Source organism: Condylostylus longicornis, unplaced genomic scaffold, assembly GCF_029603195.1.
Source record: "Condylostylus longicornis isolate FDR11 unplaced genomic scaffold, ASM2960319v2 ptg000162l, whole genome shotgun sequence".
In the NCBI taxonomy this organism is placed as follows: domain Eukaryota; kingdom Metazoa; phylum Arthropoda; class Insecta; order Diptera; family Dolichopodidae; genus Condylostylus; species Condylostylus longicornis.
This window is the reverse complement of record NW_026578130.1, coordinates 580697-599767: the sequence shown is the minus strand read 5'-3', so window position 1 is coordinate 599767 and position 19071 is coordinate 580697. Positions and strand designations below refer to the sequence as shown.

At 24.5% G+C, this 19071-nt stretch overlaps 5 protein-coding genes across 7 annotated transcripts; 3 read left to right on the top strand and 2 right to left on the bottom strand.

Moving 5' to 3' along the window:
• Nucleotides 1-8952: 8952 nt before the first annotated feature.
• LOC129616113 (endocuticle structural glycoprotein ABD-4) lies at nt 8953-11220 on the top strand. The gene is made up of 2 exons (XM_055531584.1): nt 8953-9110; nt 10468-11220. Exons 1-2 carry the CDS (start codon nt 9099-9101, stop codon nt 10966-10968), a joined length of 513 nt encoding a protein of 170 aa, XP_055387559.1. The 5' UTR covers nt 8953-9098; the 3' UTR covers nt 10969-11220.
• Nucleotides 11221-12104: 884 nt separating this feature from the next.
• LOC129616108 (putative ATPase N2B) lies at nt 12105-14166 on the top strand. 2 transcript variants are annotated; one of them, XM_055531579.1, is made up of 6 exons: nt 12105-12220; nt 12306-12727; nt 12788-13212; nt 13296-13467; nt 13532-13792; nt 13857-14166. In XM_055531579.1, the coding sequence occupies exons 2-6, from the start codon at nt 12317-12319 to the stop codon at nt 13977-13979; spliced, it is 1392 nt and encodes a 463-aa protein (XP_055387554.1). In that variant the 5' UTR covers nt 12105-12220; nt 12306-12316; the 3' UTR covers nt 13980-14166. The 2 variants fall into 2 exon arrangements, with proteins under 2 accessions (XP_055387554.1, XP_055387555.1); XM_055531580.1 differs by lacking the exon at nt 12105-12220 and having other exon boundaries at nt 12227-12727.
• A 291-nt stretch (nt 14167-14457) lies between these two features.
• LOC129616069 (deoxyribose-phosphate aldolase) lies at nt 14458-16028 on the top strand. The gene is made up of 5 exons (XM_055531535.1): nt 14458-14609; nt 14684-14744; nt 14811-15031; nt 15204-15505; nt 15563-16028. The coding sequence occupies exons 1-5, from the start codon at nt 14582-14584 to the stop codon at nt 15881-15883; spliced, it is 933 nt and encodes a 310-aa protein (XP_055387510.1). The 5' UTR covers nt 14458-14581; the 3' UTR covers nt 15884-16028.
• Nucleotides 15933-17033, bottom strand: LOC129616070 (uncharacterized). 2 transcript variants are annotated; one of them, XM_055531537.1, is made up of 2 exons: nt 16264-17033; nt 15933-16198 (listed from the first exon to the last, which is right to left on the bottom strand). In XM_055531537.1, the coding sequence occupies exons 1-2, from the start codon at nt 16887-16889 to the stop codon at nt 16057-16059; spliced, it is 768 nt and encodes a 255-aa protein (XP_055387512.1). In that variant the 5' UTR covers nt 16890-17033; the 3' UTR covers nt 15933-16056. The 2 variants fall into 2 exon arrangements, with proteins under 2 accessions (XP_055387512.1, XP_055387513.1); XM_055531538.1 differs by having other exon boundaries at nt 16019-16198; nt 16271-17033.
• LOC129616071 (DNA replication complex GINS protein PSF1-like) lies at nt 16950-17828 on the bottom strand. Its single transcript, XM_055531539.1, has 2 exons — nt 17143-17828; nt 16950-17039 (listed from the first exon to the last, which is right to left on the bottom strand). The coding sequence occupies exon 1, from the start codon at nt 17791-17793 to the stop codon at nt 17209-17211; it is 585 nt and encodes a 194-aa protein (XP_055387514.1). The 5' UTR covers nt 17794-17828; the 3' UTR covers nt 16950-17039; nt 17143-17208.
• Nucleotides 17829-19071: the final 1243 nt, after the last annotated feature.

Sequence of the window (19071 nt, the reverse complement as noted above, 5' to 3'; positions counted from 1 at the left end):
TTCTCTTTCATTAAAAATTATTTTTTAACAGTATTTACCACCTTTACACACTTAGTCTTGATGAGATATTCACTTCCAAGAGTTCAGATACAACAGAGAACTCTTAATACTCAATTTTATATAACGTCCAACATATTCAGAGAGATATTTTCGAATATAATCTACGATATTACATCTGCTACCTACCATATTTAAAGGCATAATTTCTACAATAAAAGCAATAACGGAACCGCAAATTATATTACCTCTGTATAATCTCATATACTCTTGTATGAATAATACGTAAACCGACATACATTATTTAAATTGATGTTATTTTCCATAATTATATTTTATAAAATAATCATAAATTTTAATTATTGATTGTAATATTTAGTAAAACAAGAAATGAAACAAATTAGTACAAATTATTTTAGGACTCTTATACCAACATTATAAATACTTGTAATAAATATTATTAACAAAATACATGCATATGTATATATATATAAGTAAAAATACCATTAATAATATTGTGCAAGTTAAAATGAAGACGATAATAAAAAATAAATAACTGAAAAAGCGGGAAGCAAAATCAAGTGGTACACTTTAATATACTTTTATTTTTCATGAGCGTGTTTTAATTTACATATAGGTGTACATTTTGCTACGTGTGTATAAAAAGACATATATGTATGTATGTATATGATATTTTGTATTTGAAGTGGTAAAGAGTTTTGAAAACCATAAAAGTAAATATGAATTACGCATCATTTTTTATTTTATTGTTGATTATGACACCTACTTAAAATGGTATTTTTTTCTATATTATGCAATTTGACACTTAGTTATGCGTTCATTTTATACATGTGTAATTATGAATGTAGGTATGAAAATTCTTATGGGAGTTCTTTTTTTTTTTAACAATTTAAACACCAACTTTAAATTTAATTACGAATAATATTAAAAAATTAAAAAAAAATACCATGATCCTAACTATTATAAGATTAATATATCAAGAATTAAATACAAATAAATTATTTGAAAATTAATTTACGAAATGGATTAGAATGTACTATACATTGACATCTCTCTAACCTTACAATTTTGTCAAATATATTGTGTCAGAAAATAAATAGTATTATAATAAATATCCCATTCCTCTTAATTTTTATAGTATTTTGCAAATGACTTATCTATGTGAATTGAACAAAATAGTTGCGTTTATAATATTGAAATTTATTTATTTTGTAATACATATATTTAGGCGTTAATAAGAATAAGCCGCCAATTAAATATTTCAATTTTTAATACCTTAATAATCTAACAATTTTGTAATAAAATAACTGCAACAATGTTAATTTAATCCCTATATTTGATATACAATATCATAATTAAATAATTAAAATCATTTTGTTTTAATAACAATACTATTCACTTCGTACGTATAACAAGTATGTTATGTATAACAATTCAAAAAGTATGTATAACAAAATAATAAATGTAATATTAACTTATTTAGACTTAAACAAATTTTAGCCGACAATTCTTGAATTTATTCCAATTTCAAATTGAATAAGGGAAATTAATTATTATAATTTTAAATTTAATTATTTTCAAATCGAATTTTCTCATACCTACATGCTCAATAAGTTATTCCACACAGGCAATATGGTTCAGTTATAAATTTGATATTAGCATAATATTATGCATATAAAATTCAATATTTATACATATAACATTGTTTCGAATCTATATGCATTTTAAATTAGAATTCATAACACATATTCATTAACGTTTTAGTATATGCCTTTTATTGTTTATGTATACAAGTAGTGTAATATTATTAAATTGTTTTCATATCTTCAACGTAAATAAATGCCATCTTACGAAAAAATTATAAACCTATGAATTTATATTTACAACCGGTTCTTAATGCAAAATACAGTTCCAATTATTTATTAATTTGATATTAAAGAATTTTTTAATTAAAATTTAAGGTATTAATTCGATAATACTTTTCAATTCAATAAAATTTTATTATACGAAAAAGTATATTGTAAAATTTTGATTTCGTTTAAAATACCTAATCTAAAATGTATGAACTTTTCTGAAATTAAAACTTTTTAATTTTCCCGGTTGAAACTTAAAAAAACCCTCTAACTGTTCTAAGTTTTAAAATTGTAAATTCTTGAATACTTAATTCCAAATTTATGAGTTTTTAACCTTTAACCTATGAGGTGAAGTTTATTATACTCTTTGCGGTTAGAACAGAACATTTTATTCCGGAGTGCCTTGTTCTGCAAAGTTTCTGTTTACCGAATTTAGACCCAGGTCCTATAAGATAATAGTTTTCTATTTATTTCTTTTCTAATTCGTTGTTTTATTTGTCATGTTCTTTCCATCTAAGTCTGACATCCAATGTCATTCCTAGGTATTACTAAACTGAACTATGAATTTTTTCAAAATACAATTCGATTACTAAACCAAAAAAAAAAAAAAAAAAAAAAAAAAATCAACTCAAAACTCATTAATAATAATTAGTAAGATTGACATAAAAAATTTATTTTTGACGCATTTGTCGTAGGTTTCCTTATTGTTTTTATCTTAAAGTTGCAGCCTACATGAATTTTGCATATCTTCAGTTCTTGTTTCACTCATTTCTTCTTTAATATTTTAACTTATCTCATATTTTATTAACAATAATATTATGAATTCTTGTTACACCGGTATATTTAATGCTAAGGTATATAAAAAATAATTTTTATAAAATTACCGTTGTACTTATTTATATATTTTATTATTACATAATGTGGCGAGCACCATATTAAAAAAAAACTTATTATCGAAAGAATTTTTAATTGTAAAAAAATCATTACCGTTGTATACGTACCATAATTATTTCAACTCTCAATTCGAAATAGAAAACATTCTGTTTAAATGATGACAATTTTAAAAGATGGTATAAAATGGTTTTTTTTTTTTTAAGAAAACCTTGAAAAATTCATTTTTACAGATTAATTATGCTGATAATGCTAAAAAAATTTTTTTTTCGACTTTTAGCATTAATTTGTGTGGCACAATTGTGTGCTATATATTTTTTGTGCGTTCATGTCCTTGTTTATAATCTTAGTGTTTCTTCTCTTTTTTTTTATACTTTTCTTGTCATCTGTTTTGTTTCTTTAAGTGCGGGATTTACATATTATATTATGTTGAGTGTACATACAAATATATATATATATACGAATTTTATGTTATTTTAAACAGGTTATAGTAGAATTGTGAAGAAATTTATAATATTCCCACTCAATTAATTTGAGATCAATTTGTATATTATTGCTGTTTTCTTTTGTTTTTAACACATTTATTTATAACAATATTATTTATTATTTTATGATGTTATAAATTAGGAAGAATAATAAAGGTTGTTCTACTGGATTTTTTATTTAATATCATTGCCATAAGTATATGTGTGTGAATATATGTAAAATATAAAAAATGAAAGTGATTTTAATAAGAAAAAAAAAAGATTGTCACCCTATATGCTTTATAAATATAAATTAAAAAATTTGTTACCTAGCGGTAATTTTATGTATGTATATATATAATTATAACGGAATTTTAATATAACGGAAATTCTAAATTTTGATGATCTCATCATAATTTTGTATGAATTCAAAATAAAATGGAGTACTTTTTTTAAATCTAGTTTTTATTATGAATAAATATGAAATCGATTTAATTTGTGTGCAGACGTGTCGAAATATAGACAATAAAAGGGAAAAGGAAATCACATTTCAAAAAGTCCATATAAGCGGAAAACTGTCAACATGACATATATTACTGTTGTTTACATGACGATTTTTGCATAAACAATTAGCATACGTTTCAATCCCCTTGCCTACGATATTTACAAATTTAACTGTAGTTTAAATAGGCATTAACAGTTAATATTATTGACGTAAATCCCAGAATACTTTGCTGATATTTTTTACTGCTCCACAAAATCTGTAATCAACCAATTCATGATCACGTCACCACAGAGTGCCAAAGAACAAAAATTATGTATTATATATCATATATTATATATTATATAATATATATCATATACGTATTATGCAGACAAAAGTTTTAAGTATTCTAAATGAAATAGATGCCAATTTAGAAATTTATTTATTATTTAGTAAATATTTTTTCTAAAAGCAACATACGCTCCCATAAATTTAATTATCAAAATTTTGACTATTTGACATAACGGAAAATTATTGACATAACGGTAAAATTTGTATTACATATAAAATTTTACGATTACTGCCAATAATTTTCATGTTATCTTTATGCTGCACAAAATTATAAAATGACAAAATGAATAAATTTTATTTCAAATATGCTTTTAAAAAAATTAAATAAAAACAATTTACAAATAAATTTTTACTTTTGTTTTTATTTTCTATCTTTTCATCTTCATCACCTGCAATTAATTTTATACTGTAAATACACGTATACGTACCGAAAATCACCTGGTTTTTATACGCTATATTAAACAACATCATGTATAATAAATCGTGTTTTTTATTTTTCATTTTATAATTTTTTTTCTTTTTGTGCATTAAAAGTGAAAATAGAAATGAAAAGAAGAAGAAAATAAAAGACATTGCCGTCAAAATGAATTTTTGGTATGTCAGAGTCTGACAAATGATATCTTCTATCAAATGATATAAAACGTCAAGTTGCTTTCTACCATACAGTTTTTTTGATAATTAAACATATATGTGCTTATGTAAATGCATAAACATACTCGTATGTATATATATATGCATTTGTATAATTTGTATGGTATACACTCTTATTCTACATAATAGTATAACCCATAATTAATAATATTATAATATGAAATATATAAAAACAAAAAAACTTGGATTTACAAAAATATAATATCAATTGAATATACTAATTTTTATAAAGAAAATTATCCGTTATAACTTATTCATGCAAGTACATGCTTATAATTTAAAAAAAAAATTTTTAATGAAGCTTGAACTTTTAATTTAATGCTATACATGAACATTATATGTATGTGTACATTGCTATAATAAATAAATATTATTAAAAGCTAGCTGAACAGTTGGGTTTCAATATAATACGAATGTATACAAAATACATGGGTGACTTCCAAAATACAATATAAAAAATTTCAATACAGTTTAAAAACTTGTTTGGCGTAAATATTGTTATTTTCTCGTAAGATAATGGCTGACAGTGACATAGCCCCTATGTATTTATCAAATTATCTCGGCGAAAATTGTTTCAATATGAATTCATTTCCCTTCATCACAGTGAGAGTAACTCAAGCTTAAACAAAAAAATTTAGTACGACCATTCTCTCTGAATTGCTTGTTACGTCTAATTATTTCTTTCGTAGACTTTTTGAGGTTATGTTTACTACGAACGTAATTTATGATTACTCCATTACGAATATTCAGAGCAGAATTGACAATATGATACTCGTAGTTTCACAATTATGAATTGAGAATAAATAATTCTAATTCACCATTTTAAAATTAAATTTGGAAGCATCTAACTCTTATTTACTTAGCATTTTAAAATTCAAAATCTTTTCAAAGAAATCCTCAATTTTATACAAAGTCTGTACAATAATATATTTATAATAGAACACACATATACACATAAATTTTAAAATATGCATATATACACATAAATGACAATTACCTTTATATCTAAATACGATAATATACTTAAAATATTATTGTTAAATTAAAAAGAAAAAAAAAACCATTAACAACAACTTTTAAGTGTAGGTAAATGAACGAGTCATATATATAGGTACATAATATTATGTATAGATACCAGTTTCCATTCATTCATCCAAAAATGGGTGTAATAGAGCACAATCAAAAACAAAAAAAAAAATAAGAAAAAACAAGAAAAATTAACGAAAAATCAAAAATGCTGTTATAATAATATATTTACCGTTTATCCATATTTTATACATGAATACACACACATACATTTTCACATTTTTATAATAGTATAATAATGCATACATGCATTTAAAACTCTCAACGGTAAATTATTGAGAAAAAGCAAAAAAAAAATTAAAATTTATATTTTTGTCAGTCCAAACAATACCACATTTTTTCTGTTTTTTTTTTTAATTTTTGCGTTTTTTTGTTTTTCTATTTAATGAGTTATAACATATGCACATATATTTATACTAATGCTATAGAATTTTGCAATATTAACAAAAAAGTCCTACCATATCTCATAATTAAATATACAAAAAACAGGCAAAATCATGAACAAACATTTATAAACTTACGTCAAAATCTTATGCATATGTATATACATATATAAATGTATGTAATAACTTGCCTGTATATAGTAGTTAAATGGCTTTGAAAAATATTTTTATAAGAAAATTTTCAATTCAAATTCTATTTGTATTTTAATTTCATTTATAAAATCCTGCTCACAATTTAAAAATTTAACACTTAAGTTAATTTTAAAATATACACAAATATGTAGGCTTCTATTATAAGATTAAATGCAAACGGGGATATGGTAACACTCTAAACAAAAAAGAATTATTTTATATCTTGAACTTTTATAATTTTATTAAAATTTTTCATTATAGTAAATAACATTTTAAATATTGTAAATTTATAAGTGTATGAACGAAAACTATATGACTACTCGTTAATTGTAAGTATGTAGATCTGTATCTAGAGCTATACTCTACAGTTCCTGAACTACGATAACATTAAGTAATGTTCATAAAATTTGTCTTATTGTGAATTTAACTATATAAGGTACAATTATCATAAATACAAAGCATAAATCATGAAAAATTTCTAGAAAAATTCTATTGTCATCTTCAAGAGGGCGTATAAAATATTCTGAAAATTTTCAAAACAAAAAATTTTTTTATAATTTGAACATTGAAAATAATTCAAAATTGTGAATTGAATTCCTTCATAAATTCTCAAAATACAAGTTCTTTTTCTCCTCTCTAACATTTTTTTCAAATTGGCTATAGCATTTCTTTATTTTTTTTTTCATAATTCAATGTTTCGAACTAATTTTTTTTTTTTTATAATTAAATATCATAAAATTTATTTTCTTTTAATATAATATAAACAAAAACAAATTGTTTTTTTTTTATAGGTCTTAAATGCCACTTCGCATCATTTTGTTTGTATTGCACATTTTAAAAAAAAATTTGGGAGTAAAAAATAAAATTGTAGTTACCAAACTGGTATATATTTATATAGGTACAAACATATGTATGTACAATACTATAGAGTAAATATTGCCTCGCTACACAAAAATTATATTGTTTACCACCATTTTTTTTTTTTAATGAAAACCTTAAATGTATATTGTATAATGATTTTTTATTCTGTGACAAAAAGAAATAATTCTGTAAATTTAAAAATTGAAAATTTCTTATAATGAAAAAAAGGAAAATCTTTAAAAATTCTACCTTAGTATTTAGCTTTGTTCCTAATATTTAATATTAATATTGAATAAATTAAATTGTATTTAAGAATAAATCGAGTTGAAGTTCAGTCTACTACCTACTATAGTACTGTACTATCTACTATAGATTGTATATAATTCGCACTGATTATTTAATATTCCAGAGAAATAGAAATAATTATATTTAAAAAATATTTGAAAAATATAAACTTATTTATTTTTAAATAATATTTTACATATTATAGTAGTTGAGTGGAAACGACAGCTGTTGTCCATTTAGAATAAAATGACAACAGAACAAAATTTAAATTTATTGTAACCTACTTATTTTCTTTCCACTCAAATATCGACAATAGGCGGCGTTATTATGCATAAGTAAAGAAATTTGACAATATAATTTTTAAGTTATAAAATCACAATCAATTTTGATTTTAAATTAATTTTAAACAATTATTTTATTTGACCACAGATTATTAGTTTCTTATTATTCTTGTTAATGATCATCATTATTACAATATTTTACAAAATTTGTAGGTATATAATTTTATAACTTCATAATATTATACATATATGTATGTATACATTATACCTATCAATCAACTATGTAACAATAAGAGCAAAGTAATGAAATAAATGAGGATGTCGATGAGGAATAATGGTATTTTTAATAATACAAACTTTATACATATTTGATATTTACCTATATTACCTACCTGAATACATAGAATATTTACATACATATGCATAAATATATTTATGCCAATATTTAGAAATCTCTTTTGTAACTAACAAATGGATGAGACTTTTTTAATAACAACATAAACACTAAAATGAAAAAACAAAAATTCAAAAAAAAAAAAAAATAATCACAATTTGAAAAAGGAAAAAAATAAACTTTAAACAAACTTTAAAATTGAAAAAAAAGGCACACGATTAGCTTTTATTTCTATATGTATATATATATATATATATATATATATATATGTATGTATATGAAATCGTAAGTATACCTTTGTATACCAAAATATTGGAAATACCATCATAAACCAAAAAAAAAAACAAATAACATTAAATTCGCTTTTCATGTAGCAAATATACACACCTACCTACATACATAACACACACATAACGTACATAAATAAATAAAAAATTGAAATTTAAAACTTAAAAATAAAAAGAAAAAAAAAACAACAATATCAACAATAACTACTACAATACCACACATAAAAACAAGAGAAAAACAAAAAAAAAAACAATTTTTTTTATACACAAACCCATGTGAATGTACTCAATCGGATACTACCATAAAAACATAAAAATCTATGCATTCAAGTTTTGCGGGCGCAGCACTGTATATAAGCTTAAATGGGCCTCATCACGATCAGTCTTTGTAAAACCTGCTTTCACCAAAAATCTTAAATTTAAAAAGAAAAAAAATAAATAAATAAACAAAAAAAAACCAAAAAAAAAAAAACTCTATTTAAGTGCAGCATCTTAAAAATTTTATCTTAAGTTCTACAATAAATTTATAACTGTAAACTTGTCTCAAGTTATTACATAATAATTATAATAAAAAAAAAATAAAAAATTAACAAAAAAAAAATTTTGAAATAAGAAAAATGAAAGTAATTGTAAGTGGAATTAAAAATTGTTACTTAACAAAAAAAAATATTAATGAAGAAAAAAATTGATAATATGGACCTTAAGGATAATTAAATATTAAATTTTGCATAATATGTTAATACACACAAATCACATATATATATATATATATATATATATATATATATATATATATAATTTTAATATAAATTTTAATTACATACTCGCAAATAATGTGATTTTTTTCGAATACAATTTTATAAATTTGTCTGATGCTATTTAAATATAATCAAGTGCAGTTATACATTTAAAGAATACAATTAATTTTAACATTTTCTCATTAGAATTAAATTTTGTGAATTCCATTAATATAAATTAATTCGATTAAATTTTGTTATCAAATTAAATTTAAAATAATTATTAAAAATAATTTCTTTACAAAAATATAATTTATTCCAAGTTGAATACTTAGAAAGAAATATCAATTAAATTTAAATTATTTAAATTCAAAATCAATATATTCACATTTATTAATTATAATTGATAATAATATTATTAAACACTGCGCCACCTATAAATCTGAAATTAAATTAACCCTTATGGTACGGCGTACATTTATATTTTCGAAGAATTTTAATATCGATATTTTTTTATTGTTTCCAATTTTTTTTTGATACTTTTTAACTTCCTTTATGAAAATCGATTTTTAATTATTGAAAATCGATGAAAATCGATTTATTAATCGATTTTAAATTATTGAAAATATTATAATCCTTCTAAAATTCATAATTAAAATTTGTTTTTCATTGAATTTTTAAATTATAAAAAATATTAAATTATTTTAAAAATTATATTATTAATTATTCACAATAATTTCTCATAATTTACTTAATATAACATTTGATCCTATTAAAAATATTTTAATTTACTTAAAAAAAATTCTTCATTTTAGTTTTAGGTGATTTTTAAATTTTTTAAAAAATTGTCTAAAATTTTTCTTTTTTAGAATTTAAAAAGAAATTGAATTTTTAAATAGTGGAAATTAATTTTTATTTTTCTTTTTCATTTACTAATTATTGCAATTTCAAGCCCACTATTTTAATACTTTCAAAAAAGTTATATTTTTTAGAAGTCTTCCTTCCTTCCCTGTAAAACAATATGTGAACAAGCACAAATTTTCTAAAATTTTCTTAAAAACCACGTGTCACCGAAACCATTAGCTCAAAAAATATAAAACTTGAAATAGCGCCCTATGACATGCAAATGTTTTTTTAAATTGTTTAACGAATTCTTGAGAACATTAGAAAATTTAATGAATTATAAAATAAAAAAAAAACAAATAAATTTAATATTCTTCTTTTTCTATTTATTTTCTTTTCTATACAGTTTGTTATTAGTGCATTTTTATTTGCAAGCTGTTTAGCTCAAGAACATCATAAAGATAAAGAAACAACAACATGGATTCCTATTTTAAAATATAATAAAGAACAAAGTGAAGATGGAAGTTATAAAACACAATATGAAACTGGAAATAATATTGTACATGAAGAAGCTGGTTTCTTAAAAGATTTTTCAGAAAGAAATCCAAATGGTGTTTTAGTTCAACATGGTCAATATTCATATGAATCACCAGAAGGTGAAATTGTTAATGTACAATATACTGCTGATGAAGGTGGTTTCCGTGCAACTGGTGATCATATTCCAACACCACCTCCAGTACCAGAAGAAATTCAAAAAGGTTTAGATCAAATTTATGCTGGTATTGAACAGAGAAAAAAAGAAATCGAAGAAAGAGCTAGAAATGATCCAGCTTTTGCTAAAAAATTAGAAGATCAAAAATTGGCACAACAAAATGGTCAATATATTGGAATTTTAGAAAATTTATAAATTTTAAATTAAAAAAAAAAATCGTGGAGGAGTAAAGATAAAACATATAAATCGAAATTTTGCATGAAGAACAAATTAATCTGGAATAGGAATTTTTTTTTATAATAAAAAAAAAAAACAAAAACAATTAAAAATTATGAAACAAAAAAAAAATACTCTTTTAGGAGCCTTGAATTAAGACTGTGATTTCCTTTAAGATTTTTTTTATATATTACATACATTTATGAAATTGTTAAACTTTCTCTTGCTCAATTTGCCATTAAACATTGTTTACGATGAAAATTGTAAGGTTTTATATAATATAATATATAAGAATAAGTTCTTTAATAAATAACGAAAATTTTAAAAATTTTTTCTTTTATTTTTTGAATAACATTTTGAGATTATTTTCAAAAATTATTTTTATAATAACTTTTTATTTAATTATTTTCAAAGTCTCTACCCATTTAGAGAACATAAAGTCGTTTCAAGTCATGCAAGATCATATTTAGGAATGAAATTAATAATTGTGAAACAGCGGAAAAATTTTTTATTTAATTTTTTCCATGAATTTTCAAGATATTTTACATAATTTTGAATTAGCTAATTAATTTTTTAAAAGGTAAATTATTTGCAATTTTGCCAAATTCACACATAACTAATAACATGGTTTTCCATGCTCAAAGTTGAGTTGAAGATAATTTCAATTTTATTGAGTAGAGCAAAGCATTTCAATAAAAAACAAATTTATTTTGTTGGAAATATAACTCAAACACAAAGCAAAGAGCTGATTAATTTAATAAGCTTAGTAATAATTAAGTAAGCTTAGTATAAAACTACTCATGTATCTGTTTACATTTTCATTTAATGTGAGGTGGATCAACGGCCCCGTCTGAAATAAGGTGAGAAACCCTAAGGTTAAGTTTAATTCAACTTTTGAAGAAAGAAAAAAAAAACTGAACTTGAAAGTAAATGGAACTTCCAATTTTTATTCAAAATAGATCAGCTCATTTCAAAACTAGAGCTAATGAATTTAACCTCTTTGTATATTTCCTAAATCCATAATTGTGAACTTATACTAAAAATTTGAAGATTCCATTGTGAACTGTAGTAAAATATTAGTCGTCGCTAACCTTACTCTTCTTATTTCAAGTACCATCAGACTTGACATATTATTTATGTTACAAAAAATAAACAAGAAAAAATTGTAAACAAACCTCAAAAATTTTTTGCTAACTAAGATCCATGGTCACTAATGTCACACAAAGATAAGGTAATTTCAGTATTATGTTTTTTATGTAATCAATGTCGTCAACAAAATTTTATATTGTAATTTTTATGTAAATATTATTTCAAAGCAAAATCGCCAATGAGCAACATTTTAGTTATTAGAACAACTTTTTCAAATGGAAAGATAGCTGTTAAAACTTTACTTAGGGAGTACTTAAAATCAAATCAGCATAATGTTCATATTAGGCATTCATCAGAAACTCCAGTCCAGGTTTTGGAAAGAAAAATTTCTGAAAAAAAATTACTTCCTGATGCATATCAAATGAAAGCAATGACTTTTTTAAATAACTTGCATGAGCAATTGCTTAATTATACTCCAAAAATGAGAGCTGCAGAAACTCAAGGTGGCTTCTTTTCAATTTTTAAAGGGAATAATCGTAAAGATCACAATCGAGTTGAAACAGATGCCCCTAAAGGAGTTTACTTGCATGGTGGAGTGGGAGGAGGAAAAACTACCATTATGAATATATTCTATAATTGCTGTGACATGGTTAAAACAATTTTTTAAGTAATTTATTAAAATATTGAATAAGAATTTTAATAATTTTAGGTACCGAAAAAACAAAGAATTCACTATACATCTTTCATGAACAAAGTTCATTCTCGAATTCATGACGCTAAATTGGAGATGAATACTCGAGCGAACGATAAAACACCTTTCGATCCCACATTGCCTGTAGCTAATTCAATAGCAAATGAATCTTGGCTTCTTTGTTTAGATGAATTTCAAGTTACTGACATTGCTGATGCTATGATACTTAAACGTTTATTTACACATTTATTTAATAATGGAGTAGTACTTGTTGCAACTAGTAATAGACCACCAGATGATCTCTATAAGAACGGGCTACAACGCAGTCAATTTCTTCCTTTTATTCCAATGCTTAAATCAAGGTGTGAAATTGTAAGTGTAGATGGAGGTGTCGATTATAGACAGTTAGCTGCAAAAGGAACTGGTGACGGTTACTTTTTTGTGTAAGTAGACTAATATAGAACATAAATGCCTGGTATACCTATATAAACAAATGTTCACAATTTGAAATCTTATTTTGTAATAGTAAGTCAAAAGTGAATGCAGATCAAGAAATAGATAGAATGTTTAAAATATTATGTACTCAAGAAAATGATACAATTCGTCCAAAAACTATTACTCATTTTGGAAGAGATTTAACTTTCGCTAAAACTTGTGGTCAAGTATTAGACAGCTCATTCAGTGAACTTTGTGATAGAGTAAGCAATTCAAACAACATTATCTATTTTCGAATTTTGAATCTATTTAACACTTTTTTTAAAGCCATTGAGTGGAAATGATTATATTCAAGTTTCACAATATTTTCACACCGTTATTATTAGAGATGTACCAGAATTGACATCATTACTTAAATCTCAATTTAGAAGATTTGTAACACTTATAGATAATTTATACGACAACAAAATCAGAGTGATTATATCATGTGATGTATCTGTTGAGGAATTATTTGTACTTTCATCACCAACCGACTTATCCGATGAACATAGAGTGTTAATGGATGACTTAAAAATTGAACATGGTTCGGTAAGTTCACCTAAATGTATAATTCTTTTGTGAATCACACATTTGAAATCGCTTACTTTAACAGCAAGAATCCGCTGCAAGTGTTTTTACAAACTCGGAGGAAATTTTTGCCATTGATCGAGCACGTTCGCGCCTCAATGAAATGCAAACGCAACAATACTGGCAAGAAGCTGGTAAAGGCCGATAAGAATTTCGAAAATTTCGAATTTAAGCAATTTAAAAAAGCAAAATTGTTAGTTAAAATTTTTGCCCTAATTTCTAAAAATTTTATTTTGAATTTATTTTTTGACTAGCTATATACATACATATTTATGAAACAAATTAATTGTAATATGTTAACTATATTAAATATTGTTATTAACATTTTTAGTCAATTATTGGTTTTTTATTTGTTGAAACACTAACTCATAGTATACTTACATTAATATTGTATCCTCAGAAAATAAAAATTATTGATAATTTTGCACAAGCGTAAAAAACGATTCCTAAAGGTAATTTTGGTCGTAATTTTCTTCCAGCAAATTTCAACTATGTAGGTATGTTAATTATTTTAAATTTTATGGACTAAATGTAGGGTATGGCAATAATTATGTTAAAAAGATCGATACTCGAAATTTTGGAATTTTTAATAATACCTAATAGGTTAAGTTATGGTTTTAGATGTTTTTATTTATTGATAAGGTTTCCTAGCATTATTCTTATCACTTCTGACTGACATCTCAGCTTTCAAGATTTAAAAGATTTTTTTTTGGGTTATTATAAGTTTTAGCGAACTATATTTAAAACAAAATGCACTGCAATAAGCCAATTCCATTTGGTAAGATTTTTTTTAAAAAAATCATTTGTCTACATACTAGTTAAATGTTTGAACACTATCTTTTTAAATGCTAGACGAAACGTTATTGGAGGACTGCTATGTTGAATGTAGCCAAGCTATTTTGAGAGCAAAAAAGTAAGTTTACTATTCTAAATTATAAAAATGTATCTTTGGTTTATATGAGTATTTTTATACAAATAGCATCATATTGAGAGGTCATGTTAACAAGGAAGAAGAACCAATATGGGCATTAAAAGCACTTACACTAACAGATTTAACAACACTGGCTGGTGATGATACTAAATCAAATGTTGCAAGACTTTGTCAAAGAGCTGCAAATCCCTTTACTTTAAACACTTTAAGCAAAATCGATTCCAATATACGTCCGAACATTCATGCAGCAGCTGTTTGCGTTTACCCAGGTTTGATATAGATACATGCATACTTATGTACTATTCCTATATTATTTCCTATTCCTATATTAAATGATAAAATCTAAAGTTATGAAAAAAGCGAACTCTTGATCCTCCCTATTATAAATGGAGTTTTCAAAGTTATAGACATTATAAGTTTAATACAAATTTTTATTTTTAGCTCGTGTTTCTGATGCCTTTGATAGTTTAAAATGCCTAAAAAAATTAAATGTGATTCAAATCGCAGCTGTAGCAACTGGATTTCCTACGGGTCAATATCCTTTAATATCAAAACTCCAAGAAATTGAATACGCTATATCAAAAGGTGCTACAGAAATTGATATTGTGATTGACCGAAATCTAGCATTGAATGAAAATTGGGAAAAACTTTACAATGAGTTAGTTGAAATGAGAAAAATATGTTCCAACAAGGCTCATATGAAAACTATTTTGGCCGTAGGAGAGCTTGGCACTATGACTAATGTAACAAGTTCTTAAATAAATACGTTAATTCATAAAATATTAAATTTAATATTCCAGGTGAAAAAAGCATCAATGGTAGCGATGATGGCGGGATCTGATTTTATTAAAACATCTACAGGAAAAGAAAGTGTAAATGCCACCTTGCCTGTCAGTCTTGTTATGATAGAAGCTATTCAAAAATTCCATAGAAAAACTGGTATAAAAATTGGTTTTAAGCCAGCGGGCGGCATAAAATCTGTTAGAGACGCAATTAATTGGATGATCTTAGTTAAAGAAACTTTAGGAATGGAATGGTTAAATCCAAACTTGTTCAGATTTGGCGCATCCAGCCTTTTTGATGACATCGAAAAGTGTATACTTTCCGCATTCGAATGTTAATTTTAGAATACCAATATGTAATACGTTCGCACAAAAATTTTTGATTATCTACTACAAATTTTATTATATCTTTCTTACAAATCTAGTTAAATTGCAGGTTAACAAAAAATTAACAATAAATGTATATTTTATACACATATTTTTACTCATATCTACAGTTTTTACTTAAAATATTAATGTTGCACTTGAAAACCTGTTTCTGCATTAGAAGAATATCTTACAACACTCATTTTTCCACTATCATCTACGAAACCGTATTCACCTTTTATGCTTCCATCATTTCTTCGTTCCTCAAATCGGAAGTGCCGGTCTTTTCTAGAAATAAAATATGCAGTGACAAATGCGATCTAATGAACTACATTTTTCGTAAAATTAGTTACCCTTTACCAGTATCATATCCAAATTTATAAGTTTTTGGTCCGCCAAATCCATGCATTTGATATTGCAATCTTTCATTTTTGGAGAGAATATCGTACACATCCCTTCTTGATCTAGATTTTACTTTTTTTACTTTTGACTTCACTGTATCTTGTTGGTTGTTATCTGTTTCCGGTACAGGGGGATGCAAATCAACATTTTCGTAAGCCCCATAAATAATATCGTAGTTTCCTCTTGAATTTTTATGATTTGTTCCTACAATTGGGATCCAGTCGTAAGACATTTTTGGAGCGACGAACTCAGTAGTCGAAGACAACTCTTCTTTGAGATTTTTTTCAGGAATAGCTTCCCTTTTGATATTTACATGTTTCACTGTTGAAGAATATTTCTTTGGTACTTTTTTCGGTTTAGCCGAATAATAGTTAGGTTCGTTTGATTTTTCTGGAGGAGATATTTTTAACAAGTGCTTACTTTTTCCATCAATTTTATCGTCTTCATAAGCCATGTACAGTGGCATGTAATAACCACTACTTTCATCTATTGGTGGTAAAAGTTTTTCGTCAATTTCCGCAGTTTCAATGGATGTAGTCGTGGTTTGAGGTTGAGATTTCAAATGTTTATCGAACATACTACTTGCATATCGTAATAAGTAATCTAATCCTTCTAAATTCAAGGTTTGAACAGGTCCAGGATTATTATGTACATAACTTTGATGAATTAAATCAACTGTTGCTTGTGGAAGTGCATTTAAAACAGCCGGCGAACAAATAGCTGAAAGCTGATAAAAATATTGTTAATACATAATGTACACATATACATACATATGTCTTGCATACTTCTAAATATGTGCAAATTTTTTCAAAACAAAAAGGTTTACGTACTTTTAAATTATTTTATTCGGGTAATTAATTAAAAAATAAAAAGACAAGTTTTGATCTTTAAATAACCTATGATAAATGCTTAAGAACACCTTGCCTTATTAGCGGTTCAATTTCTGACCTCGGAAGATAATGTTGACTATTTTTTTTGAGAAATACCACATCACCATTTTCCATTTCAAATTTACCATAATCCTTTAAACATCGAACCTCAACATAAAGAGTTTTTGGTGGCTTCAAATCTGAAGTGAGATCTATTCCAAAACCATCACCAATGCTACGCATATAATTTGCTAGCGATTTCGAATAATTATTAAAATACATAATCTCTGGCTCACATAATGAACTTTTAATGTCTGAAGGTATAACTGGACCGAATTCCCATCTTAGTGATTTAATTTTCTCTAAACGTTCATTTAAATAAACTAATAGACATCGTTTATTTCGCTGTAAGGCTGCATGTCTAAAATTCAACAAAGGCCATATGTTTCTATCCCCAGATGTAGAATAATTTGCAGCTTGTTCACAATTTTCTTCATACAATATTTTTATTTCCTCTAAAACTTTACGAACTCCCTCGTCATCAAATTCTGGAATAGTGTCTGAAGATCTTTTGAGAGTTTTTATTAAATTTAAACCTTTTTCACCCAACATTGTGTATTTTATATTAAAAAATTTATTGCTAAAGTTTCTATATCTAAATTGGCGCCAATTTGATAAACAAAAATGTACTAGCAATGTAAAATAAAAATGTTGCAACTCAAAATAGTACTATCTCAGTAAATGGATTTTGATAATTGTAATAGTGCTGTCAAAATATAAAAAACATCAGATTGCCGCACCACATTACAGATAAAAAATTATAAATTCACAGCTGATTCCCATAGTTTTTTTTTTCATTTTTAGCTTTATTTGTTTTGAGATAAACATATATCTCAACAACTACGAAATTAGACTAATAATTGTCTACGACATAAATACATACAAATTATGACATACATTTTCAATAAACTCGAATGTCAAACAAAATCTAATAGATATAATGAAGAGCGTCAAAGAATAAGTTCAAAAATACTTTACTCTTCTTCATCTGATTCTCTTTTGTTGGCTAGTTTTTTATAGAAATGTTTTTCAGTCTAATAATCTATGTTTCAAAACTTCAACTTTGTTCTTGTTTTAGCTAAATATTTTGAACAATGCGATTTTTTAAATTATGAAACAAATCAATTTTCTCGAACAGTAATAAATCAATTTTCGACTTCAACTCTATGAATTTTTAATATCAATATTCCTATTATAGCAATAATGGAATTGAAACAAGAAATCATGAATATTTTATTATAGAGTCTCGATAACGGTACTAACAAAATAATTGTAATAATGAATTATATTTTGACTATTAATTATTTTATTGCTAAATATGTTAAAAATTTAATTAAATAACAATATTTCGAAAAAATTTATTAAATAAAAAATGCTGGTGTTTTTACTTTAAATTCATGGATTATTAATAACAAAAAAAAACATCATTTTAAAATTGTTTTCGTGAGAGTTAGAGAAAATTTCTTAATTTCTTAATTAATAATTATATTGAACAAAAAAAAAAATCAAGTTTATCATTTATATTAAAATAAAATTTTGTTCTTTGCACTTATTAATGAATTTTTACCAAAATTCGTGAAAATATTTCAAAAATTAAAATATTATAAATTGCATTTTTGTGCATGCTGTATACATATGTGAGTAACAAACGCTAAAATATTTATTCAACCGTAACGTGAAAGAAAATTGTTATAAAATTGTTTGTAAATTTTTTTTCAATCTTATTTATTCAAAAATTATTTCACTTAATATTTAATTCAAACAAGCAAACGTATACCTACATATACAATATAATTACGAAAGTGAATGCAATTCCATTTTCTATATTAA